Here is a 26,091-nt window from a genome sequence, read left to right as displayed (position 1 = left end):
ACTCGGTTCACCACTCAACTCACCACTCAACTCACCACTCGACTCACCACTCGAATCGCCACTCAACTCACCACTCAACTCACCACTCAACTCACCACTCAACTCACCACTCAACTCACCACTCAACTCACCACTCGAATCGCCACTCAACTCACCACTCGAATCGCCACTCAACTCACCACTCACCTCACCACTCGAATCGCCACTCAACTCACCACTCACCTCACCACTCACCTCACCACTCGACTCACCACTCATCTCACCACTCAACTCACCACTCACCTCACCACTCACCTCTTAGCTCACCACTCAACTCACCACTCAACTCACCACTCAACTCACCACTCAACTCACCACTCAACTCACCACTCGACTCACCACTCGAATCGCCACTCAACTCACCACTCACCTCACCACTCGAATCGCCACTCAACTCACCACTCACCTCACCACTCACCTCACCACTCGACTCACCACTCACCTCACCACTCAACTCACCACTCAACTCGCCACTCAACTCACCACTCACCTCACCACTCGAATCGCCACTCAACTCACCACTCACCTCACCACTCACCTCACCACTCGACTCACCACTCAACTCACCACTCAACTCACCACTCAACTCACCACTCAACTCACCACTCAACTCACCACTCGAATCGCCACTCAACTCACCACTCACCTCACCACTCAACGCACCACTCGACTCACCACTCACCTCACCACTCAACTCACCACTCTACTCACCACTCACCTCACCACTCAACTCACCACTCGACTCACCACTCACCTCACCATGCAAAACGAACACCGCCTTTTGGACAGCACAGACAAGCGGCCGTGGCCAAAGCTGAGAGGGCACGTGCAAGGTAAGTCGTGGAATTGTGTAATATTTTTTTTGTTATCATCCATCATCGTCGTCGTCGTTATGAACAATAATCTAAAGTACTCTGTCCACCAAATGCTTGCTTGAGACATTACCCACGCCGTGTCGGTGATCTTGCGGGTTCTTTGACTATACTTCACCACACTGGTCAGTGGAGGTCGGTGTGCGTGGCGGGAGGGGAATACCGTCATCCAGCAGTGGATTGACAGAGGGCCGTACATCGTACACCGTAGGTGTGTGCAACGCGGTTATTATCGAGCAGTTGATTCACATTGGAGCCCTTGAGCATAGGGGGGCCCCGTTGGGTCCTGAGACTTCGATATGAACCACAAACCAGCGCCACTTGGAGCCGTGTAATTAGAGATGTCTCGTACACGTACTTGGCTTGGAGGGGGGTGGGGGCATAGACTAACTTGGAGACGTTGGCCAAATGAAATAAATCAAGGATAGGGTGGGGAGAACCAAGGGAACGAGACCCTGACCGTTGTCTCTGCAAGCGTCGTGTGTCACGATTTCCTGCAATAAAACACGCATCGCCTTCAAGCTGCACACGCACAGGCGACACGAACGCGAACGCGCGATGATGAGTGTGGAGGGGGGTGGTGGGGGGCGCGTCGTCTAATTTTGAAAAACAATAGTCGGAAACCGCAAACTGCCGCCCAAAAAAAAAAATCACAAATACAATTTATGTAAATAGCCAACCTGCAATACAGCAGAGTGCTTGCAATCTGCACTTTGGAGCAATGCGTACGTGCCGATGTGATTATACGCAAGATACGAAATCATAATAAGGGTGTAAGTTAAATTGATGTGGGTGAAGTATGGATGAACAGCCCCTATGCCCGTCACAGCATGAGAGAAGCCTCGTCCATCAGTGGATTGACAAGAGGGCGAGTGATTATTACACGCCAGGTGGAGCGGTGGACGTAGTGGTTAGCGCACTGACCTGTGAAACCAGTCCACCAGCTGAGCGTTAGTTCCCAGTCTTGGCTAACATCACGTGACGAGTGCTGTCTGCGCTGGTGCTGGGCACCGACATATATTGACCAAGCGTGGTGAAGCATAGTGAAACAACCATCACGAATGGCATGGTTTAATGAGGACATCAACGCTAATTCTGGTCATCCTCGCAGCGGCTTGTGGCTAATCGTCGAACAAAGACGATCGCTGCATTGCGTGCTTTCGGATGCGCTTCTGCGGTCGTCTGGAACGCTCTGTCGATATTAGGAAGCCATTGGAGCGTGGTGCCAGGTTGAAATTTAGTCAAAATTTTTCCAATTTCCTTGAATCACATCGAGTCACCCCGTGTTCTGTAGGAGCAACAGTCACGCTCGGATGTCAAAAACACAGTGTACCTTATCGGAGGATGTCGTTCATGTCATTGCAAGGACTGCCAAAAGATAAACACTAAAACCGTTTCTCAGAAACGTCAACTTGTCACATAATTTTTACTCGAGCCCCAAAGCGTAATAATATTTCGAGCTAGGATATCCAATCGGTTACTGTGACGATGATCTCTAACGATTATTGTTTACTCTAACGATTTGATCACTCCACTAAATGGATAACAATAAAATGGTTGTGGGCGGGGCTTGGTGATGTCATCAGCGTCATAAATTGCATCTCTCTCTGGGAGTGGCTTTCGGGGGGTTTCCTGCCTTCGGGATGGAGGATTCGAGAGCGGCCACCCTTTTCAGCTGGGGTCTGATGAATCCACCAAAAAGTGTAGTTGATTACAATTTGTCCATTATTTGAAGATTTAAGCACTAGTTATTTCTTCATCCTGTTTGCAGTACATTTTTGGCAAGTTTCATGTCTTGATTTAAATCTTTCGTGACTACTGGAATTCATACTCGTTGGGTCTTTCGGTAAAGTCACGTAGATAGAAGAAAAATAATAAAATAATAGTAAAAATCACCTTTCGATCGCAACACAGGCAATCGTCATCGGGTGAGGCAAACACAGCAGGAGAACCTGATGACGGTTGCTTGTGTTGCGATCGAAACGTCGTGATCTATTATTTTTCTATCTCCGTGACTTTACCGATAGACCCAAAGAGTAAGTTTAATGTCAGTAATTTTTTGTTTTAGGTCTTGTTAGTTTGCACATTCCCTTGCTGCAATGTCCTGTAACTCTGGTCTTGGGTTGTTTTGTTGTTCTTATAATCGAGTTGCTTCGCTCAATGGGCATTAGAGTACCGGCTGAAATGAAGGCAAAGTCTGAGTCTGACTTAATCGACTCATTGTTTCAGCTCTATATAAAATGCGTTAAATGTGTCCACTGTTCAGGATTGTAGGATAATACTAGGTTTATAGAACAGTTTATTTGGCATCGCGTCCAACATTTATAATTGGTTTGACACAAAAAATCACATTCACTTGATGTTATTTGTCGGAAGGCCATGCTCAATCACCGTGTAGCTCTTCGCACCCGAGCTGTGTGGCTTCTCCAGTTTGTGTCCAGGTTGTACGGTGCGTGTTTCATGACAACGTCTTACGTCTCGCTCCACGTGCTGGGAGCTTCTTTAGGAAGTTAATATATAAATAATTCTGAGGGCTATCCACCCAATTACTTATTTAAAAATAGCCGAACAACCAAGCCATTGCCGCTCCTTACTGAGTCGTGGAAAAACACATTCCTGCGGAGGGAGCTGGTAGGAACGTTGGGTTGCTCGGTCAATGGCCAGGGTCAACGGCGGCGTGGTGTATTCCGCAAATATGCCCGACTGTGAGGGCGGGCACAAGCCGGCGTGAGTAGGTTAAACGTTGAGTTTTATAAGGGCACCACGGGGTGACCAGCCCCTCCCCACCCAGCCCCACCCTCCCCAACCAGCCCCTCCCTCCCCACCCAACCCCTCCCCATCCTCCCCTCTCCACCCAGCCCCACCCCTCCCATTTTTGTATGCACGACGGACGGACGGACACAATAATCCCCTGTGGGCTGGTGGAACCAGGTGGTTCCTACCAGTATTACACATTCCTAGACTGGAACCGATTGCTCCACAGCACAATTCACTGGTGAGCTGACCATCATACATACCAACCATGTCTTTACTTGTTTATTCTTTTTACATTTTGTTTGGCAGTAGGGGTTTCGTTTGCTTGGTAGTCGCTGTATACAACATTTAGTAAAGCCTTAGGCTTTTGCGTTGTAAGGCTGGTGGTGGGGGCTGGTGGTGGGGGGTGGTTTTGGGGGCTGGTGGTGGGGGGTGGTGGTGAGGGTTGGTGGTGAGGGGTAGGGTGGTGGGGGGTGGTGGTGGGGGGTGGTGGTGAGGGCTGGTGGTGGGGGGTGGTGGTGGGGGGTGGTTGTGGGGGCTGGTGGTGGGGGGTGGTGGTGGGGGCTGGTGGTGGGGGCTGGTGGTGGGGGGTGGTGGTGGGGGGTGGTGGTGAGGGTTGGTGGTGGGGGGTGGTGGTGGGGGCTGGTGGTGGGGGCTGGTGGTGGGGGGTGGTGGTGGGGGCTGGTGGTGGGGGGTGGTGGTGGGGGCTGGTGGTGGGGGCTGGTGGTGGGGGCTGGTGGTGGTGGTGGGGGGTGGTGGTGGGGGCTGGTGGTGGTGGTGGGGGGTGGTGGTGGGGGCTGGTGGTGTGGTGGGGCTGGTGGTGGGGGCTGGTGGTGGTGTGGTGGGGGTGGTGGGCTGGGTGTGGGGGCTGGTGGTGGGGGATGGGGTAGTCGGTGGTGGGGGTGGTGGTGGGGGTGGTGTTGTGGGTTGTGGTGGGGGGTGGTGGTGAGGGTTGGTGGTGGGGTCTGGTGGTGGGGCTGGTGGTGGGGGGTGGTGTGGGTGTGTGGTTGAGGGGTGGTGTGGGGGCTGGTGTTGGGGGTGGTGGTGGGGGCTGGGTGGTGGGGGCTGGTGGTGGGGGCTGGTGGTGGGGGCTGGTCGTGGGGGGTGGTGGTGAGGGCTGTTGGTGGGGGTTGGTGTGAGGGCTGGTTGTGGGTGGCTGGTGGTGGGGGCTGGTGGTGGGGGGGTGGTGGTGAGGGGGGGTTGGTGAGGGTTGGTGTGAGGGTGGTGGTGGGGGGTGGTGGTGGTGTGTTGGTGGTGAGGCTGGTGGTGGGGTGGATGGGTGGGGGGTGGTTTGTGGGTCGTGGTTGTGGGGAGTTGGTGGTGGGGGGTGGTGGGAGGGCTGGTGGTGGGGGGTGGTGGTGGGGGGTGGTTGTGGGGGCTGGTGGTGGGGGATGGTGGTGGGGGGTGGTGGTGAGGGCTGGTGGTGGGGGGTGGTGGTGGGGGCTGGTGGTGAGGGCTGGTGGTGAGGGGTCTTTAAATCTCACAACGTTTCTTGTCAAAACAAACACTTTTAATTAACGTTACACTAGAATACAATAATTTTGTCTTTAACTCCTCTATACCCGGTCGATATCCCTGTACCGGTACTAAGTATTATTCCTACCAGCCCACCCCGCAGGGTCCTGTTATATAATTAATGTACAGCGTTATGGGATACAATTCGCATGAATTTCACTATATAACATTTTATTTAAAAAAAAGGAAATTACTTAAGTGTTTAATCTACGGACTGTATAGAGCCTTTAACGGCCAAGTTTCCCTGCGACCTGATGACCTTGAATTTGCCTGATCTCGTAAGATCTCGAAAGCTCGGCAAGATTGAGCCCGATTCATACTTGCATGGGAAATACCATAAACTCGTGGATTGACAAAAAAAGACTGTTAATTATTTTTCATATCACACAGCAATATCGCATAGGACATTAACAAACGCCATGCGTTGAAACGGATGTTGGTTTTCAATGGATGAGTACAATATAAATACATAGCCAACATATATCAACTGGCCTGTGACCAAATCGGCATATTCCCGATCTCCGCGGATCAAGCAAGCTAAGCAGTGTTAAACCTGCATAGCAGTTTGGATGGGTGGCCGCATCCATTCATAGTTTTTTTGTCCACAAACCACGGGGCTACGTGGTGCGTACTCGATTGTAGTGCATTGTTGTACGAAAGCCATTGTTGTACTATACTCATATGCTTCCGAGTCTATACTCAACACCCTCACCAACCCGCACTGACCAGCGTGGTGACGCATGGTCAAATAATCCCCACCATCCGTACAGGCACGGGGAGGCCTTCATTGAGCCGTGCATTAATAAAGGCCTCTAAATTATTACAATTTTAGGGCCATTTCGTGAGATGGATGTGAACTGGCGGCCTCTGGATTGCAAGTCCACTGTGCTAGGCAAAGATGCTGCAGCGTGATGCTTAGTACACTGCAAACCGGAGGGTCGCCTGTTTGATCCCATCACCCGTGGCACGGCAGTTTTTAAATCCCCCCCCCCCGCTCCCATCTCCCCCCGGCTTCTGTCCATCCAGCAGCATCAACGAGTTCACCACAGCGAGTCGATCTGCAGGCGAGCCTGCGGCCGGGTAAAGTGTAGGTGCTCCCGCCTCTTCCAACACGTCTGGTCGGCGTGGAAGAGGAGGCCAAATACACCTCTATAGAGCTCGCACGAGTCCATGTCCCTCCCAACCAGGATGCCCTCCCAGCCGTGGCGAGCAGGCAAGAAATTGCGGGGGGTTGCACCGTTGCATCTTGACGTTACTACTATCCCTGCACGTACGAACAGATGTTGATTCCCCCTAAGAATGCAACACAAGTCCGCGCCTTTGATTAGCGCAGTGCAAGCACTTCCAAGAGTTTCATGAACAGTGAGCCTGGTGAAATTTGGGGAGCGCATCGTCAGTAGTGAACCTTTGGGTCCTAGGGTGCGAAAGAAGTTCAACATACGTACATGCTGCGCGTAGACTAACACTGCACCATAGACTCAACACTGCACCATAGACTCAACACTGCACATAGACTCAACACTGCCCATAGACTCAACACTGCACCACAGACTCAACACTGCACCATAAATTCAACACTGCACCACAGACTCAGCACTGCCCATAGACTCAACACTGCCCATAGACTCAACACTGCACCACAGACTCAACACTGCACCATAAATTCAACACTGCACCACAGACTCAACACTGCCCATAGACTCAACACTGCCCATAGACTCAACACTGCACATAGACTCAACACTGCACATATACTCAACACTGCCCATAGACTCAACACTGCCCATAGACTCAACACTGCCCATAGACTCAACACTGCCCATAGACTCAACACTGCCCATAGACTCAACACTGCACCATAGACTCAACACTGCACATAGACTCAACACTGCCCATAGACTCAACACTGCCCATAGACGCAACACTGCCCATAGACTCAACACTGCCCATAGACTCAACACTGCACCATAGACTCCACACTGCCCATAGACTCAACACTGCCCATAGACTCAACACTGCACCATAGACTCAACACTGCACCATAGACTCAACACTGCACCATAGACTCAACACTGCCCATAGACTCAACACTGCCCATAGACTCAACACTGCCCATAGACTCAGCGCTACCCATAGACTCAACACGACCCATAAACTCAACACGACCCATAGACTCAACACTACCCATAGACTCTACACTACACATAGACTCAACACTGCCCATAGATTCAACACGACCCATAGACTCAACACGACCCATAGACTCAACACTGCCCATCGACTCAACACTACCCATAGATTCAACACTACACATAGACTCAACACTACCCATAGACTCAACACTGCCCATAGACTCAACACGACCCATAGAATCAACACTGCACCATAGACTCAACACTACCCATAGACTCAACACTGCCCATAGACTCAACACTGCCCATAGACTCAACACTGCCCATAGACTCAACACGACCCATAGACTCAACACTGCCCATCGACTCAACACTACCCATAGATTCAACACTGCCCATAGACTCAACACTGCCCATAGACTCAACACGACCCATAGACTCAACACTGCCCATAGACTCAACACTGCCCATCGACTCAACACTGCCCATAGGCTCAACACTACCCATCGACTCAACACTGCCCATAGACTCAACACTACCCATCGACTCAACACTGCCCATAGGCTCAACACTACCCATAGACTCAACACTGCCCATAGACTCAACACTGCCCATAGACTCAACACTGCCCATCGACTCAACACTGCTCATAGACTCAACACGACCCATAGACTCAACACTACCCATAGACTCAACACTGCCCATAGACTCAACACTGTCCATAGACTCAACACTACCCATAGACTCAACACTGCCCATAGACTCAACACTACCCATAGAATCAACACTGCCCATAGACTCAACACTGGCCATAGACTCAACACTGACCATAGACTCAGCACTGCCCATAGAATCAACACTGCCCATAGACTCAACACTGACCATAGACTCAGCACTGCCCATAGACTCAACACTGCCCATAGACTCAGCACTGCCCATAGACTCAGCACTGCCCATAGACTCAACACTGACCATAGACTCAGCACTGCCCATAGACTCAACACTACCCATAGACTCAACACTGCCCATAGACTCAACACTACCCATAGAATCAACACTGCCCATAGACTCAACACTACCCATAGAATCAACACTGCCCATAGACTCAACACGACCCATAGACTCAGCACTGCCCATAGACTCAACACTGCCCATAGACTCAACACTGCCCATAGACTCAGCACTGCCCATAGACTCAACACTGCCCATAGACTCAGCACTGCCCATAGACTCAGCACTGCCCATAGACTCAACACTGACCATAGACTCAGCACTGCCCATAGACTCAACACTACCCATAGACTCAACACTGCCCATAGACTCAACACTACCCATAGAATCAACACTGCCCATAGACTCAACACTACCCATAGAATCAACACTGCCCATAGACTCAACACGACCCATAGACTCAGCACTGCCCATAGACTCAACACTGCCCATAGACTCAACACTGTCCATAGACTCAACACTACCCATAGACTCAACACTGCCCATAGACTCAACACTACCCATAGAATCAACACTGCCCATAGACTCAACACTGCCCATAGACTCAACACTGACCATAGACTCAGCACTGCCCATAGACTCAACACTGCCCATAGGCTCAACACTACCCATCGACTCAACACTGCACCACATACTCAACACTGCCCATAGACTCAACACTACCCATCGACTCAACACTGCCCATAGACTCAACACTGCCCATAGACTCAACACTGCCCATAGACTCAACACTGCCCATAGACTCAACACTACCCATCGACTCAACACTGCCCATCGACTCAACACTACACATAGCTTACAACGTTACATTATAACTTATTGCGGCTGGCGCGGCAGCTTGAAACTACTGCACAAATCTACACCTCAACCTAAAAGTTTATATATCCCGCCACACACAGCCTACATGTCATGTAATTACATTTTGGTATGTGATTAAACGGGGGGGGCAATTTTATAGTTCGTCCCCGGGCGCAAAATATCCTAGCTACGCCACTGCCCCCCCATCTCCTCTCCTATTGTTGGCGCGACTCCCTCGCTCGAGTCTGTCCCATTGTAAAGCTCAGCTCACGCTGACGCCAAGCAGCTTCCTACAAACCCCCCCCCCCCCCCCCCTGAGACGCTGTCACCGTCCCGTAAAGGCGATCGGAGGAGCGCGCGTGGCCGTCGGCTGTGTCGACTACCCCCCCACCACCCGCCCTGGCCGCTGGCGAGTGCTGGCGATGTTCCCACCGCGAGCGTGCCAAGGGAGCGAGGTTGGTCGCGCGATGGGGCATCAGCGCTGGGTGGTGTTCACGTCGCTGTCTTTTTAAATCCTTTACTAGCATAAGTACCCGGCGTTGCCCAGGTGAAAACTATATTTCTTAATAACCTTACATATATACACAGATGGGCTGCTACCCCTGCCCCCCCCCCCCCAGGCACGATCTCCTCGGCCGCTGTGCAGTAATATGTACGGCCTATAGTGTGGTGGGGTGTCGAGGCCTAGTACCGTGCAGAGCCTCCGGCCTCGCCTAGATTGCCCACCCGGCTGAGGCTGTATACCGGGGCCGTTACCCCCCCCCCCCCCCGCGCTACAATAATACTGTCTAATCGCTATAATTTAATAATCTACCGACCCTATAATAGTAATTGCACACATTGTGGTGGGGGGGGAAGTGAAGAGGACGTCAAACTTTGATGAATTTACCTCAGAGTCGCGTGGTGGGTGTCGAGGCCTAGTACCGTGCAGAGCCTCCGGCCTCGCCTAAATTGCCCACCTGGCTGAGGCTGGGTACGGGTGCCGTTCCCCCCCCCCCCCCCCCCGCGCTACAATAATACTGTTTAATCGCTATAATTGTATTATTTACCGACCCTATAATAGTAATTGCACACATTGGGGTGTGGGGGGAGTGAAGAGGACGTGAAACTTTGATGAATTTACCTCAGAGTCGCGTGTTAATGCGTGCGCATATTTTTAACGTGAATTAAAAATGGCGTCCACCCCGCAGAGAATGCGTCGCTACCCGTTGCCAGGGGCAACCGCCGTCCAATGAAACTGCGTATGGTCCGGCGACACACAGACACACACACAGACAGACAGACAGATTTGCGATTTTATATATATAGATATTAAGTTCACTTGCTTGCTTGCTTGCGCGCTTACGACCGTGCAAATCTTTCGGTCGTTTTTTAACCCACTTCCCGTGATCCAATCGAGCTGACATTTTGCACACAGACTCGTTGTGCGTGACAATTTATTTTCGTGAAATTTTTTTTTCAAAATTTTACACTTTTTAGAGAATTTTTTAAAATATTTAATTATCAATTGCTTAATGGTGGCAGGCAATCATCTGACCCATAGGTGGCAGCCATCTCAAGCCAGAGGACGAGAGGACTCTAGTCGCCCGTTTCAAATACCAATGTGATAAAAATTAAACTCTTACTCTAGAAAAACAGAAATAAATAATAAAATAAAACCGATGCCACGCATATAAAGGATTTATAGTGAAAAACTTTGTTTTTACGGGTTATTTTTTTTTGTGTTTTTGTTGCTCAAGGTTGCGCGAGTGAGTCTCGGTATCGTCGGTGTGTTTGCGTATATACAACCGGTCACTATTTTGGTGGTGGGGGGGAGGGGAGGGGGTTCTTGCCTTGTCTCGGATTTAACTTGTTTTTTTAGAGTCAGGATTCTCTCTATTCGGCAGTGCAGCAAAAGCCGCGGCTTTGTTGTACTATACTCCCACGTGCAATGCTGCCCATGCCCTTCACCAGCTGGTCAAATAACCCCAGTGACCTGCATGGAAATGGGGAAGCCGTCATCCAGCAGTGGAGCGACGAAAGGGCCGTACGTGTGAATGCGCACTGACGATAGGGTTTTAATATGTACCCGTGCTATTTTTGAGTGTTCAGCATAAGCAGATTGGGATTTTTTTTGAGACCGACTTTGCTCAGTGTGTCAAGCCAGTCAACCTCCGGGTCGTAATATTTGGGAGCTAAAATAGTAAAATGTAGATTTTAAGTTTTTTTTTTATAATTTGTGCCAAATTCTTGCTTGCTATCACTTAGAGAGCATCATTAGACTTTACAGCTACAATATGTCAGTTGTTAATCTGCATCTACATCAGCCAAATGAAAGAAAAATATTAGAATTTACACTCGTCACTCAGTCACGGTCATCTTTACGTATATAAAATATGTAATGATATAGATGTGCACGAGTAACTTAGAGGCATTTTGTCAATCCAATTCTGTCTGAAGTCCTCCCGTGCCACGCTGTTTGTATGGGGTTGTTTGACCATACTTCACCATGCTGTGAAGCGGTGGTAGGGAGGGGTGCAAAAACGGTTCAGATATCACTCAGAATCAGAATATTTATTTCTACCGGAGAAATCCGATGAGCTATAAAGCTCTTTTTCACAAATGTCCAGTAGGGGCGGGTAAGAACGTGACAAAAACAAACAGTACCAACACATGATAGGAGTGCAAGGTTGAGGCAAGGTAACCAAATCACACCAAAAACACAAATAAAATTAAGCAATTTTTATTTTACCAGGTAAAGCACACTGAACTTTTAGCTACTTTTTCAGACGCAACCTGGCCACAAAGTATAGTTCAAAGAAGTGGCTTATCGTGTGGAGTGCACGGATCACTACATCACCATTCCACTATCAAATAATAATAATGAATATAACTTTATATTTCGAGGAACAAATCGGTCTATCCTTTGCCTCCAGGGTCATTAAAGTTAATCCGACTTTGTGAGTCGTTACGCTTTGGTAAGGGTTTCAGCACGATTGTCTTGTGTACACATTTTCCCTATCTTGTAACAATGTGGAATTTCGATGCTAGACTTAGGACCCTAGGAATTTATGTTTGAAAGTGTATGTATGTTGAACTTCTTTCGCACCGTACGTAGCCAACCGTGCTAATCGGAGGTGCGGGGGAATGACAACAAACTAACACAAAAAGCAGTTCTACATAAATTCGTTTTCAATCTCAATTTAAACGTGCATAGCTCCAGTGGCTTCCTATTAAGGCCGGCACGGTTTACGAATGGCTGATATAGTTTCCCTGTCTCCCGAGTGCTGATGTGTACACACACACACTACACATCAGACGATGTCAATGACTGCCTTACCCTCCAACATGTAACTAACTTGGCATCCTAATTTTTGCCAGGCAAAAGCTGCAGGAAGGTGTGGGGGAAGGACAACCAATGAAACACAAAAGCAGTTTTAAAGAAATTAGTTTTCAAAGTGTGCCTACTTGGAACTGCCAAGGTGTTATTGCTTGGTTGATTATTGACAAGTTATGGAGTGTAATATTCTTCAAGGTTACACGGACATGCACATTCAGAATGGCAATGTCAAACAATGTGCCCTCCTGCAAATTGCATTTTTCTTAAATGTTTCAGTTATTAATGAGGAGTAGTAGCCACGGCAAAATCGTTTAGTTCAACGCACTATGGACCTGGTGACCCGGAGTTCGATTCCCAGCCACGGCTAACGTCAGTGGCGAGCGGTGTCTGAACAGTTTCCTGGAGTGTTCCCCAAATTCACAAACCTGCGCGGACCGTCGAGGTGAAGTATGGTCAAACATATTCTTAGATTTTTTCGGTAAAGTCACGTAGGTAAAACATTACAATTAATAAAAGTAAAATAAAATAAAAAATCACGACGTTTCGGAGGCAACACAAGCTTCCGTCTTCAGGTGTTGCCTCCGAAACGTCGTGATTTTTATTTTATTTTACTTTTATTAATTTTAATGTTTTACCTACGTGACTTTACCGAAAAAACCTAAGAATATGAATCCTTGCAGTCACGAAAGCTTCAAATCTAGAATATGGTCAAACAACCTCCGTGAGCGACACGGCATGGGGAGGCCCTTCATGCCTTTGGTGGATTTCATACTTTTTATACTTTTAGTCAACATAACAAATATTATCTTCCAAGCTGTCACTCGATATTTATTTCGGAACACTGTCTCAGCTGTTTCGGAGTAGGGATTATCAGCGTAAGGCACTGTCACTAGAGTACATAACAATCCTATATTCTTGTACCCGATCTGAATAAAGCACTATTGGGGCACGTGTTTGGTCACTACCGCACACAAAACCACAGTTCTGTATCACCAGGACAACATAAGTCGAGATGAATGTGGCGTACCAGAATAATAATTCCCGGAACAGCAATCCAGACTGTTCCGGCTAAAATTAAGCACTGGCATTATCCCCTCTACACGAGATTGCGTCATCACGCAGACGTGACATTTTGACCTGTATTCTAAAGCACAACTCATTGTGTTATCATAGTCGACTCGTTCGTGTTGTGACTGTAAACAATGGGCATGTACGCGGCGCTTTGTCTGCTAAATCAAACTCTTAATTCGTACCCACTGTTTATTCATACCGCAAACACGGGGGTGCATTGCTGGGACTCTTGGCTGTTAAACTGTTTTTATTCTACCAGGTAGAGGCCCACTGAGCTACATAGCTCTTTTTTCATAAGCGAACTGGCCACAAAGCTCAACGAAGTGGCTTATCATGTGGAGATTTATAGAAGCCAAACACTGTTAAACGCGTGGTGCTTCTAAATGTGCAGAGAATAACCGGAGGATCCGGAGAAAAATTCACGCGACCACGGAGAGAACATGCAAACTCCAAATATACAGCAGCAGGCGTCAGACTCGACGTGGAACCCACTACCTCCTGCACACCAGACGAGGCAGATAACATCTCGCCACCGCAGGCCTTGTTGAAGCCACAATAGCCAGGTTTGTGGTTTAAACAGAGAAATAAGGAGACGCGCTCCAATGTCAAATGCTACTGGACATCTGTAATAAGTATAACCCGTAAAAACAAAGTTTTCCACTATAAATCCTTTATATGCGTGGCGGCTAGAGTCCTCTCGTCCTCTGGCTTGAGATGGCTGCCACCTATGGGTCAGATAATTGCATTGCACCATTAAGCAATTGGTAATTAAATATAATATTTTTGTCCTAAAAGTGTAAAAAAAATGTTAAAACATTTTCACGAACATAAATTGTCACGCACAACGAGTCTGTGTGGAAAATGTCAGCTCGATTGGATCACGGGAAGTGGGTTAAAAAACGACCGAAAAATTTGCACGGTCCTAAGCAAGCAAGCGAAATTAATATAAAGGATTTAAAAAAGAAGCTTCATAGCTCATCGGATTCCTCCAGTATGAATAAATATTCTGATTCTGAAATGCGGTACGCACACGGGGATCCCTTGCCGTTGATTCCCGTAAGCTACGAACATTGCCTGACGATGGACACCACGGGGCAACAGAGAAACCTGAGCGACCCACGACCACCCGATGTCAGGCCGTGAAGGACGAGCTGGCAGCAGCGATCGACCTCTGCTGGGGCGAAGCTCGGCGCAATGTTGCCAAGGACAGGAAGAAGAAGTGGAGGGAACTCAATCTAGATTTGAAGTTTTCGTGACTGCAGGGATCCATACTCTTTGGTTCTTTCGGTAAAGTCACGTAGGTAGGAAAATAAAATAAATCGCGACGTTTCGATCGCAACACAAGCGGTCGTCCTCAGGCGGAAAAAATATATAATCCAGCAGTGGAAAAAATATATAATCCATCAGTGGATAAAATATAAAATCCAGCAGTGGAAAAAATATAAAATTCAGCAGTGGAAAAAATATAAAATTCAGCAGTGGAACTGCTGAACGGGACGACCGCTTGTGTTGCGATCGAAACATCGCGATGTTTTTTTATTTCATAGCTACGTGACTTTACCGAAAGAACCAAAGAGTATGGAGGGAACTCATTGCGGCCCCATGTCCCGTAGGGGATGAAGAGGATGAACTCACTCGCTACGAGGTTTCACCGTTCCAGGGATACTTCTGCTGACAATGAACCCTCCCCCCCGTCATGTCGCAGCGTGCCTACGCGTGGCCAAGAGCCTGCTGATGAAGACGGGCGAGGACTGGTGGTTCCTCTTCGCGCTTGGGATGCTCATGGCTCTCATCAGCTTCACCATGGACTTCACGTCGGCAAAGCTGCAGAAAGGTGACTCTGTGACGGCGGCCCTGTTTCACTCGTTTCAGGGCACAGCTGGGTGGGTGGGTGGATTTGTTAAAGGTGACTGCTGCGGCTCGCGCAGGCCTTCATCCAGCAGTGGATTGACCCTGGCTGATGGCGATGATGGTGAGCGATTATGCACATAAAGGGGCCGTCCGTAAATTGCGTCACGCACCTGGGGGTGGGGGGGGGGTGTCGACATTTGTGACGATGTGTGACGAGGGGGGGGGGGGGTTGAGAAATGTGACGTCACATCAAAATTCGCAACTTTAAATAAATATAAACACGTTCTACTTAATGAAATAGACTTTTTTATATAAATGTTTTCTCCTACAACATCAGAGTGCAGCGCCACATTAAATACGCACTACAATGACAATAGTTTAAAGCGATTTGAAGCATGTTTTTTTTTTTGGGGGGGGGGAGCTTTGTGACATCATATTGAAGGGGGGATCTGACTTTTTGTGACGCCGTGTGACGAGGGGGGGGGGGGGTCAAAAATCGTCCAAAATCGCGTGACGTCATTTATGGACGGCCCCATAACACACGCAGTGCAGGGGATTGCACTAGAGGGTGCTGGAGGACCTCGGAGCAATTGACTGCTGCGCTGGAGATGTTTCCGCTGTCAGAACTGCATGACTAACTCTACTTGAACTAAACTATCAAAAAATAGTTTTATTTAATTTTAGCAGGTATGACCGACGGAGCTGTATAGCTCTGTTTTCAGAAGCGACCAGGCCACACAAGACAGCAGCCAAATACTCTAAAACAGTGGTTCTTAACCTGGGTTCGATCGAACCCCAGGGGTTCGGTGAGTCAGTCTCAGGGGTTCGGCGGAGGTTAAGACACACACCCGACTCATATGATTGTGCACCAGTAAAACATATACCTATGTTTTGAATTTGAAAAAATATTTTATTTTTCCAATTAAGAAGGGTTCGGCGAATGCGCATATGAAACTGGTGGGGTTCAGTACCTCCAAAAAGGTTAAGAACCATTGCTCTAAAAGCATACTCTTTGAGTCTTTCGGTAAAGTCACGTAGATAGAAAAATAAAAGATCACGACGTTTCGATCGCAACACAGGCGAAATCGTCTTCAGCATCTTCCTAAATGTAGAGTGGGAAAACCGGAGGACCCGGAGACAAATCCACGGCACCACGTGGAGAGAGACACGCACACTCCACATATACAGCAGCAGGCGCCCAGGGTTGGGATCGAACCCACGCACCTCCTGCACACCGCGCGAGCGAGTTAACATCTCACAGCCACCTCCTAGACAACTTGACGTTCGCGTGGCAGAGCCGTTGCGTGCGCTCGACCTTCTAACGCAAGGGTCGGGAACCTTTTTGACTGGGAGAGCCATAAAAGCCAAATATTTCTAAATATAATGCATTGAGAGCCATATAGTATTTTTAACGTATAATAAATTAAATGTCTTACTTTTAATGCGACTTCTGGTGCTACATGGTTTTACTGATGGCCTTGTAGTCTGGTTCATACGTGGTGAGGTTGAGCTTCGTGCAGGCGTTGAGGCCCCGTGACCCGTGAAATTTATCTTCAAAACTAATTTCTGTTTACTTAAAAATGACACAGTATTATTAAGCAATATCACAAGTATTTTTAAATCAGTTCCAAACTGATTTTTTATTTTATTTTTTTCAACTCAAAATTGTCTGGGAGCCATATGCCGTCACCGAAAGAGCCATATATGGCTCGCGAGCCATAGGTTCTCGACCGCTGTTCTAACGCGTCCTTTTTCCCGTCGATCGTTGTCGCTGCCGGCGCAGTGCACCGCATGCTCTTTGACGAGCTGCAGGACCACCGGCTGTTGCAGTGGGTGGCCTGGGTCTCCTTCCCGATGGCCCTGACCGCCTTCTCCACGGGCTTTGCTCAGAGCGTCTCGCCGGCCTCCGGAGGTGAGAGAACGCGCAGGGAGAGCAGCGTTATGTGCGGGTGTCTCTGTGTGCATGTACGTTGATCTCGGTCATCTCGGTCAGTCGACCCGTGGCACCTGCTGGGTCTGCCCCGTGACCTCCTACCAGCGGGCGTTCGACACTTCATGTGGTAGCCTCAAGGTGCACATGGCCTGGCACAAGCGTCGTGGTGACGTCACTGCCACTTAGTGGCGAATGGAGGTTGTTGTTGTTGTACGTTGATCTTCTTTCACCCCAACCCTGCCGATCGGAGGTGCGGCTTAAGGATCTACTAATTCTTAAGTGGCACCGTAATCGATGCTACCGTCATGCTGATATTGCCACAACTACCTCGCTAACAGCACTTGGCCCAGCAGTCCATGTAAGGCTATGCAGGGGATATTTTAATTTGATTGTATGCACCCTGCATCCTTGTTGTGGGCAGTGATCGTGTAAGTGGTTAACGCATTGTGCCCCTCGCCCAGCGACCCGAGTTCAATCCCCAGTCACGGGCTCACGGCTAACACCGGTGACGACGATCGGAAGCGGCACTGCGCCTCCTGTAGGTCAACTCAGTCTTAAGCGAGGAACTTGTGCGGTGTGTAAACCCTCACCACTGGGAGAGACACAGACGGGCGGGCATTGCGCTCATCGCAGTATCGACTCGTGCGCCACGCCGACCTTTATAGGGCGCTCGCTAACGGCACTTGCCCCAAACAGTCGTCCGTCAAGGTTCTACAAGGTGGTGGTGGCGGGATGGGGGGGGTGGTGGATCTTTGTGTTTTTTTTCTTTCTTTCCCGCGTGGTTTATTAGGCTCGGGTATCCCTGAGCTGAAGACCATCCTAGGCGGAGTGGTGCTGGAGGAGTACCTCTCCATACGCACCTTCGCCGCCAAGGTCATCGGCCTCACGTGCACCCTCAGCGCCGGCAGCACGATCTTCCTCGGCAAAGTGGTAACCCCCGGTGCTCGCGCGCGGATGAGTGCAGCCTGCAAGCCAACGTTCATCGATGACCCTTCAGTGGGATTAACCACGTGGCGACATGACCCCCCCCCGCCGCCCCCCCTACTGGCAAAATAATAAACCATAAAAAATGGTGAGATATTTTGTATTGTACCGGCTAAGGCCCCCTGAGCTACGCAGCGCTTTTTTGAAAAGCAAGCTGGCCACAAATGATCGCTCAACAAAGTGGCTTATCGTCACGTGGACATTTATATCAGCCAAATGTTCTCAACGCATCCTGATTCTAAATGGGGTGGGGGACGGACGGACCGGAGGTGCCGAAGAAAAATCCACGCGACCACGGGGAGAACACGCAAACGGCAAATCTACAGGCGTCAGGGTCGGGATCGACCCAACGACCTGCTGCATATAAGACGGGGGAGTTAGCTTCTCGCCACCGCAGTGCCCAATACAACCACAGCATCGGCAGCGCTATGCATGATGCAGCCAACTTTGATGAACTACTTGCCAATTAACTTCAGTGGGATTAACCACGTAGCAACATCGCCCCCCACCCCCCTACTGGCAGAACAATGCCCACTTGCAGACCGCTGCTGCGTACACCTTGTGCTGTGTAGGGTCAGCTGCCACTGGAGGTCGGGGGGTGGGGTCCCCTTGGTCAGACTGTAGCAGGGCATTGGAATGGTTGAGATGAGACATCGTAATAATCTCAACTTGTAATCCACCGCTCAGTGTTTACTTCGTCTCTCGGGCACGAGGAACCGCAGGAAATCGCAGCCACACAGCGAACGTGCACCAATAGTTTCCCAAGCTCCACTGTTCTCGATATGTCAAGGTGTTATCGGGTCCATGAACTGGTGTTTGCATGATGTGAGGTGCTTTGAGATGCCGATGTATCCAAGGGCCCTACGCTGTGCTCGCAAATCCTCACCCGCAACAGTGGCGATACAAAGATCAGCGTTAGAAAACTCCGAATTGTTGATCCACATTCCAGTCGGCCGTCGGAGGAATTTCCATCCGGAGCTCTCCCAGTGAGCAGTGCACAAGCTTGTGCCACGAAATGGGTACGCCCATCATTCAATGTATAAATAAGTGTCCCTCTCCAAGTTCGCGAGCACGGCATGCTTCTCTTAGTGGTGCAGTGTCCAGAGATATCAACACTTTGTAAGTCCACACTTTGTAAGTCCCTCGCACGCGTGCGGCTCTCTCTCTCTCTGGGCACCCCACTTTCCTCCCACGTGTAGCAACATTTTCTGCAATTGGAGTTGGCCAAACATCCCAATTTAGGGCCGCAGAGCTTGGGAAATTGTTGGCACCGATTCCTGACTGTCCCTTCCGGCTGGTTTGTGGATTCCCGCACCTCTGAATCTGATAGAAACTGTCAGGCGTGTTACAAATGTATGTTTTTTTGTGCTATATATTACAGTTTAACTGTTATTTTATTTCACAGGGCCCGTTTGTGCACATATCCAGCATGCTGGCCACCTTCCTTGGTCGAGTGATGACGAGAGTGGCTGGAACTTACGAGGTACATACTCCCTACTTGCCATTGCACACAAAGTGCTTGCTACAAATGAACCACAGTAACTTGTTGATCTTGTCAAGGATCTTAAACCATCACGCAAATTACGGTCATCCTTCGCAGCAGCTTTTGGCTAACCATCGATCAACGACAGTCACTGAATCGCACGCTTTCAGATGCGCTTCTGCGGCCAACTGTAATGCTCTTCCTTTTGATATTAGGAAAGCCACTGGAGCAATGCACTTTTAAATCATCTCGATTGAAAACTAATTTCTTTAGAACTGCTTGTTGGTATCTAGTTTGTTGTCCTTCCCCCGCACCTTTGATGAGCTACGTACTGTGCGAAAGAAGGTCAACATACAGGCAGCAGAGGGTAAGGGCGGCACAACTCATTGTTGGCCTGTACTATACTTCAACGCCTGTGCCTCGCATTGACCCACCAGCATGGGTCAAAAACACATTCCTGCAGAGGGAGCTGGTAGGAACGTTGGGTTGCTCGATCAATGGCCAGGGTCAACGGCGGCGTGGTGTATTCCACAAATATGCCCGACTGTGAGGGCGGGCACAAGCCGGCGTGAGTAGGTTAAACGTTGAGTTTTATAAGGGCACCACGGGGTGACCAACCCCTCCCCACCCAGCCCCACCCCTCCCACCCCTCACCCAGCCCCACCCTCCCCACCGAGCTTTTCCCCACCCTCCCCACCCTCCCCACCCTCCCCACCCAGCCCCTCCCCACCCTCCCCTCCCCACCCAACTCCTCCCTCCCCACCCAGCCCCTGTCCTGCACGATGGACGGGCACAATAATCCCTTGTGGGCTGGTGTAACCAGGAGGTTCCTACCAGTATAAAAGCCTTTCTGTCCAGCCATGAACACCAATGGCCGAAACTCAAGAGCTAAGCAGCGTTGAGCCTGGGTAGTACTTGGATGGGTTACCACTATCCATCATAGGTTGTTAAGGCAGTGCGACTGTTTATGGTGGGCAGCAGAGAACTGTGCTGCAAAGTCCATAGTTATACTGTACTCCGCTCCGATGGCTATGCCCCCCTCCCGCCCTGCGTTATCAACCAGCACAGACCAATGCGGCGAAGTATGGTCAAACAAACCCCACGACCCGCGCTGCGCGAGATGGTCCTCATCCAGCAGTGGATTGACAAACGGGCCGTGCGTGGACGTAACAAATGTGGGCCTTCATCACCCGAATTGTCTTGACGGTCCACGTTTCCGCCCGTTCAAGATCTCTCCGCGAGCAGGCGCGGTGCCGAGCGTGCCGCTTTTGCGATGCCGCGTGTCTGAACTCTCACCCGTAGAACCGATGGGTTCGTTGTTGAGGGTCACGTGCGGAATATCCCCCCCCCCACATGTCCTGGTGTGTACAGAACGCAGCGCGGCAGTACGAGATGCTGGTGGCAGCCGCCGCTGTCGGCGTGGGATGCTGCTTCGGAGCTCCTGTTAGCGGTGAGGTCACGTTGACTTGCTGTCACCGCCACTGTCATCACCGTGCATTCGTTTTTGCCCGTGCCTCTGATTAGCACGGTTGGCCACGTACGGTACGAAAGAAGTTTAACGTACGTGCGTGCGGCTGTCGCGCATCCCGTTAACCGTGCGGCCATCTGTGAGTTGCGTAATCCCGGCAGCAGCATTGGTTTCAACGCAAGCAAAAGCTCCGGACCGGTTTCGACGCACAGGGTCTCATCAGTAGAGTGAGGCAAGGACCCACACCAAGGGAGAGTGACCGCTGACCCCCATCTCTCCCCGGCCCCCCCCCCCCCCCACCGTGCCTGTAGGGGTGCTCTTCAGCGTCGAGGTCATGTCGAGTCACTTCGCCGTGCGCGACTACTGGCGGGGATTCTTCGCCGCGTCGTGCGGGGCCCTCATGTTCCGCATCCTCTCCGTGCTCAACAAGGAGCAAGGTTCGTGGGACGCTCCGGGAGGCGGGCCGCGCGCGCTGTATGCACGCGCATACGCACGTGCGTGCGGTGTGTGTGTGTTGAACTTCTTTCGCACCGTACGTAGCCGAGCGTGCAAATCGAATGTGCTGAGTAAGGACGACAAACTAAACACAAAAAGCAGTTCTGAAGAAATTAGTTTGTCAATCTGGATGATTGAAAAGTGCACAGAGCTCCCAATGGCTTCCTAATATCGGAAGGAAGAGCGTTCCAGACGGCCGCAGAAGCGCATCTGAAAGCGCGCGATGCGGTGCCCGTCTTTAATTGATGGCTAGCCAAAAGCCGCTGCCGCGAGGATAGCCGGAGTTGACATGATGGTTCATTCTCCTTGACGAGATCAGGGAGGTATTGTGGTTCATTTGGGGCAACCACTTTGTGTCTAATGATTGCGACCTCATGACCAGGGGGTCACGAAAATCAAATGGCTCGGGTCTCAAGAACCCTCCGGAGTGTCCCCGTTCGCCCTCAGACCACGCTCGGCCCGTTCGTCCGTTCAGCACCCACGTGTCAGGCGCCTCCGATTAGCACGGTCGGCTGCGTACGGCGCGAAAGAAGTTCAACGTAAGTACGACGCGGTCAGTTGGCGCACTGCGCTTCGAACCCCCCCCCCCCCCCTGGCCGGCAACTCGAGTTCGATTCCCTCAGCCACGGCTAACGTCATTCGGTGTGCGAGTGATTTCTAAAATGGTCAGGGCCTACCTCACCGCCTCGGGTCAACCGCCCTCCCTGAGCAGCAGCGCCGGCGCTACGCGGGTGCTGGGGTCGGCCCGGCACCAAGCAGATATCCCTATGGCACCCAACCCAAGTTCACTTTCCTAAGTGGTGAATCACCGTTGTGGTAGCCCCCCACACACAACGGCCCTACTGCCCCCCCCCCCCACCCTCATCCCAAGCATAGCCGAAGCTGAGCGTACCGACCAGGATGGTGAGGTACAGTAAAACGATTCACGCGACCTACCTGGTGTTGCCAGATAAAAGGGTAAAAAACCAATTATCATATTTTTTTTACTGGCAAATGAGGTACCAATGGTGTAAATGCTTACCCCGAGCTCTCATGCTCTGATGGTGCATTGTCTTTGAGTTGTGCGCCTTTTGGCGTCATCTGGTCCAACACCATGTGAGACTAGGCTCTAAGAAAAGCTGTCTCGGGTGTGGACCAATCAACTTCAAGGACAGTGCATACATTATCAGAGTTATGTTTTTTGTTTGCATTATGACTGCAGGTATTGTGGTCTATGCAAACATGACTCCTCGTAAAAAAGGCGTCAGTTTTGTTGGCAGATAAAAAGGTAAAAAACCAAATTATCATATTTTTTACTGCCAAATGAGGTACCAATGGTCTACCTGGCGTTCGTTCGCACGTCAGCTGATTGGCAGTTCGGCTGTGAATCCACATTAAACCGATTGCCTGTGTCAGTGTCCAGATGAGGGTGTCTCAACTCCAGCCAATCCAGTCGTCGCACGCGCGATGCTCGCATGCCGTCCGCGCCAACGCTCGTCCGTGCGCACCCAGCCACGCCGACAACGCGCGTTCACGTCGTCGCTCTCGTCTGCTGTTGTTTCAGAAACCATCGTGGCTCTGTTCAAAACGCAGTTCCTCGTCGACTTTCCGTTTGACCTGCCCGAGCTCTTCTTCTTCGCCTTGCTTGGGTGAGAGGAGACCGCTCGGCTCTGCGATCGCGAGCGAACCGCGTGGGAGCCGCGTGGGAACCGCGTGGGAACCGCAAACTGCAGACGTTGCGTACAATTTACACAGATTCTGCTGTCCACGGAACAATGAGGAGAAAGTCTAAAGTGGAGATGCGAGGTGGCCGAGGCAGCTCAGAGGTCAGCGACCTGAGCTGGTACCGCTGAGATCCTCGATTTGCCTGTGATTAAATGGGGCAGTGAGTTGGTAAAAAACTCAACTATTTCAATTAAAACCTTTTATTTTTTTAACAGGTAAGGCCCACTGAGCTATCAAGCTCTTTTTTAGAAGCGACCTGGGCCACAAATGATAGCTCAAAGAAATGGCTTATCTTTTGGAAATGCATAGCAGCCAAATACTCAAAACGCACGTTGATTCTAAATGTGGAGGGGGAAACCAAAAGACCAAGAGAAAAATCCACACGACCACGGAGAGAGAGACACGCAGACTCCAAATATACAGCAGCAGGCATCAGGGTTGGGATCGAACCCACGACCTCCTGTATACCAGGCGAGATAGTTAACATCCCCTAGCCACCGTGATGATGATGAGAGAGAGAGAGACACGCAAACTCCAAATATACAGCAGCCGGCATCAGGGTTGGGATGAAACCCACGACCTCCTGTATACCAGGCGAGATAGTAAACATCTCCTAGCCATCGTGATGATGATGAGAGAGAGAGAGACACGCAAACTCCAAATATACAGCAGCAGGCATTAGGGTTGGGATCGAACCCACGACCTCCTGTATACCAGGCGAGATAGTTAACATTCCACAACCGCGAAATTTTAATGGTATGGCCTCAACCCGGTCACGGTGACTGCACAAGAGAACGCCACGGCATTTAATTTGCTTCTGTGGTCAAGTTGGTTAAATTCCAGCTCGGTGTATAAAAAAATATCTGTTTGGACTGTCATGCAATGAGCATTACTCTGTCGAGAAGTGCTGCTCGCTACTGCTTGGACCAGAGGTCACGTGAACGGAACTCTCAGAAGCAGTTCTATGATGTCCACTTCCATGGGCCATTCAGTAACTCAGAGGGCTGTCCTACTCTGCGAGATATCCGAATGAGTTCCGCCTCTCATGAAATAACGCTCGATAGCACAATCTGAATGAAATTCAGGAGACAAATGACAAGGGAATGAAAATTTCGATTTAAAGCTTTCGTGACTGCAGGGATTCATCTTCTTGGTTCTTTCGGTAAAGTCACGTAGAAGGGAAGTAATAAAAAAATAAAAACATAATAAAATTATTATTTTATTATGCTTTTATTTTTATAAAATAATTATTTATTTATGCTTTTATTTTTTTTATTTTTTTATTACTTCCCTTATACGTGACTTTACCGAAAGAACCAAGAAGATTAAGGGAATGAAAGTATCAATGTACTGACACACAACAAGCATGCTCTATGCAGCTTGGAGGAAGGCCACCTGGTGTAAGAGAGCCGAATTGAATGGACTCTGCAAGGTGGTTCTGCAGTCTAAATTAAACACGGATATCAGGGGACTACCGTTGGTGTCGCATGCACGTGGCTAAATGCACAAGTCGGTCTCTATTTGCGCTGCGGAAGGGCAATTGCTGAAAATGGCATACTCCGACCATATCCTGTGGGTTGTAAGATGCTACGAATCCGGTCGCTCGCGCTCACACGCACCACCCGATCGTTAGAGGCACCCCCCAAATTTTGCTATAAAATACAGGGTGGAAAAAGTATATCTTATAATCTGGAGAACACGGTATGGGTGTGCGGTATACTTTTCTCTGATTCGGCAGTGTTTATGATGAATGGATGGGGCTAATTGTTTAAATGAATTTCGTGATGCCACCTTCAAGCAATATTTCCCCCCCCAATTTGTGACTGTGAATTCTGGAATGACGTTTTCTCTCGCAAGCCTGACTTGAGAGTTTTATTGTTTTTTAAAATAAATTTTGTACCTAAGTGATCAAGAGTCTAATTTGTAAGAGCGACCCTTTGGGCAGTAATTTGTATAATCCCAACTGATAGCAGCACAACTGGGCTAGAGCAGGTCACAGCCGACCCGTCGCTCTCCTCCACGTGGATTGTGGCAGTAGTGGCATCACTAACGGATCCATGCCGCCTTGCTGCTTGCCTCCCCCCCCCCCCAGTGTCATCTGCGGAGGGGTCAGCTGTGCCTACCTCTACTGCCAGCGCACGTTCTTTGCGTACGTCCGCAAGAACAAAGTGACCGCTAAGCTCCTGGCCAGCGAGTAAGTGGGAATTTTAGACGTCGGGTGACTTTCACCAGCCAGCTGCGGCCACAGTGTCGAGAATGCTTCCGTCACGGCCGATATCGATTAATCAATCGTCCTCTCTATTGGTAAGAGGTTGGCAGCAACAGATCTCCGTTTTTACCTGGCCCTCCACACTTCTACATCACCTTCCTGTCTTGAGACCGCTCCATTAATCGATGTCACCAATCCATTTCTGTCCTCGCCATTCTTTCATCTGTCTTTGCTGACAGAAGGCATTTTTTCCAGACTCGTGTGCACAAATTAATGTTTCATTCTCCTCGTATTATCCATTACCCCATGCCCTGGTAGGGCGCATGGGCCACATCTCATCAGATCCCGATGCTTGGATTTGCTGCCAACATACATCACGGGCGTTACAGGCTCTGTGGCTACATTAAGGGCACTGAAGCAAAACCCATTGTTGTACTGTACTACTACGCTCGC

General features: G+C 49.9%; 1 protein-coding gene across 1 annotated transcript in view; it reads left to right on the top strand.

Moving 5' to 3' along the window:
• Positions 1-652: 652 nt before the first annotated feature.
• Positions 653-26,091, top strand: part of LOC133351124 (chloride channel protein ClC-Kb-like) — a 49,080-nt gene continuing 23,641 nt past the window's right edge. The window contains exons 1-9 of the mRNA XM_061566092.1: positions 653-872; positions 15,217-15,345; positions 17,146-17,274; positions 18,086-18,225; positions 19,685-19,762; positions 21,134-21,212; positions 21,542-21,667; positions 23,269-23,353; positions 25,522-25,623. Coding sequence (XP_061422076.1) covers positions 800-872; positions 15,217-15,345; positions 17,146-17,274; positions 18,086-18,225; positions 19,685-19,762; positions 21,134-21,212; positions 21,542-21,667; positions 23,269-23,353; positions 25,522-25,623 — 941 coding nt within the window. The 5' untranslated portion in view covers positions 653-799. The remainder of the gene's footprint in view (positions 873-15,216; positions 15,346-17,145; positions 17,275-18,085; positions 18,226-19,684; positions 19,763-21,133; positions 21,213-21,541; positions 21,668-23,268; positions 23,354-25,521; positions 25,624-26,091) is intronic.

This window comes from Lethenteron reissneri, chromosome 36 (assembly GCF_015708825.2).
Source record: "Lethenteron reissneri isolate LAM-NWPU_2019-01 chromosome 36, ASM1570882v1, whole genome shotgun sequence".
Lineage (NCBI taxonomy): Eukaryota > Metazoa > Chordata > Hyperoartia > Petromyzontiformes > Petromyzontidae > Lethenteron > Lethenteron reissneri.
This window is presented reverse-complemented; position numbering and strand designations above follow the sequence as displayed.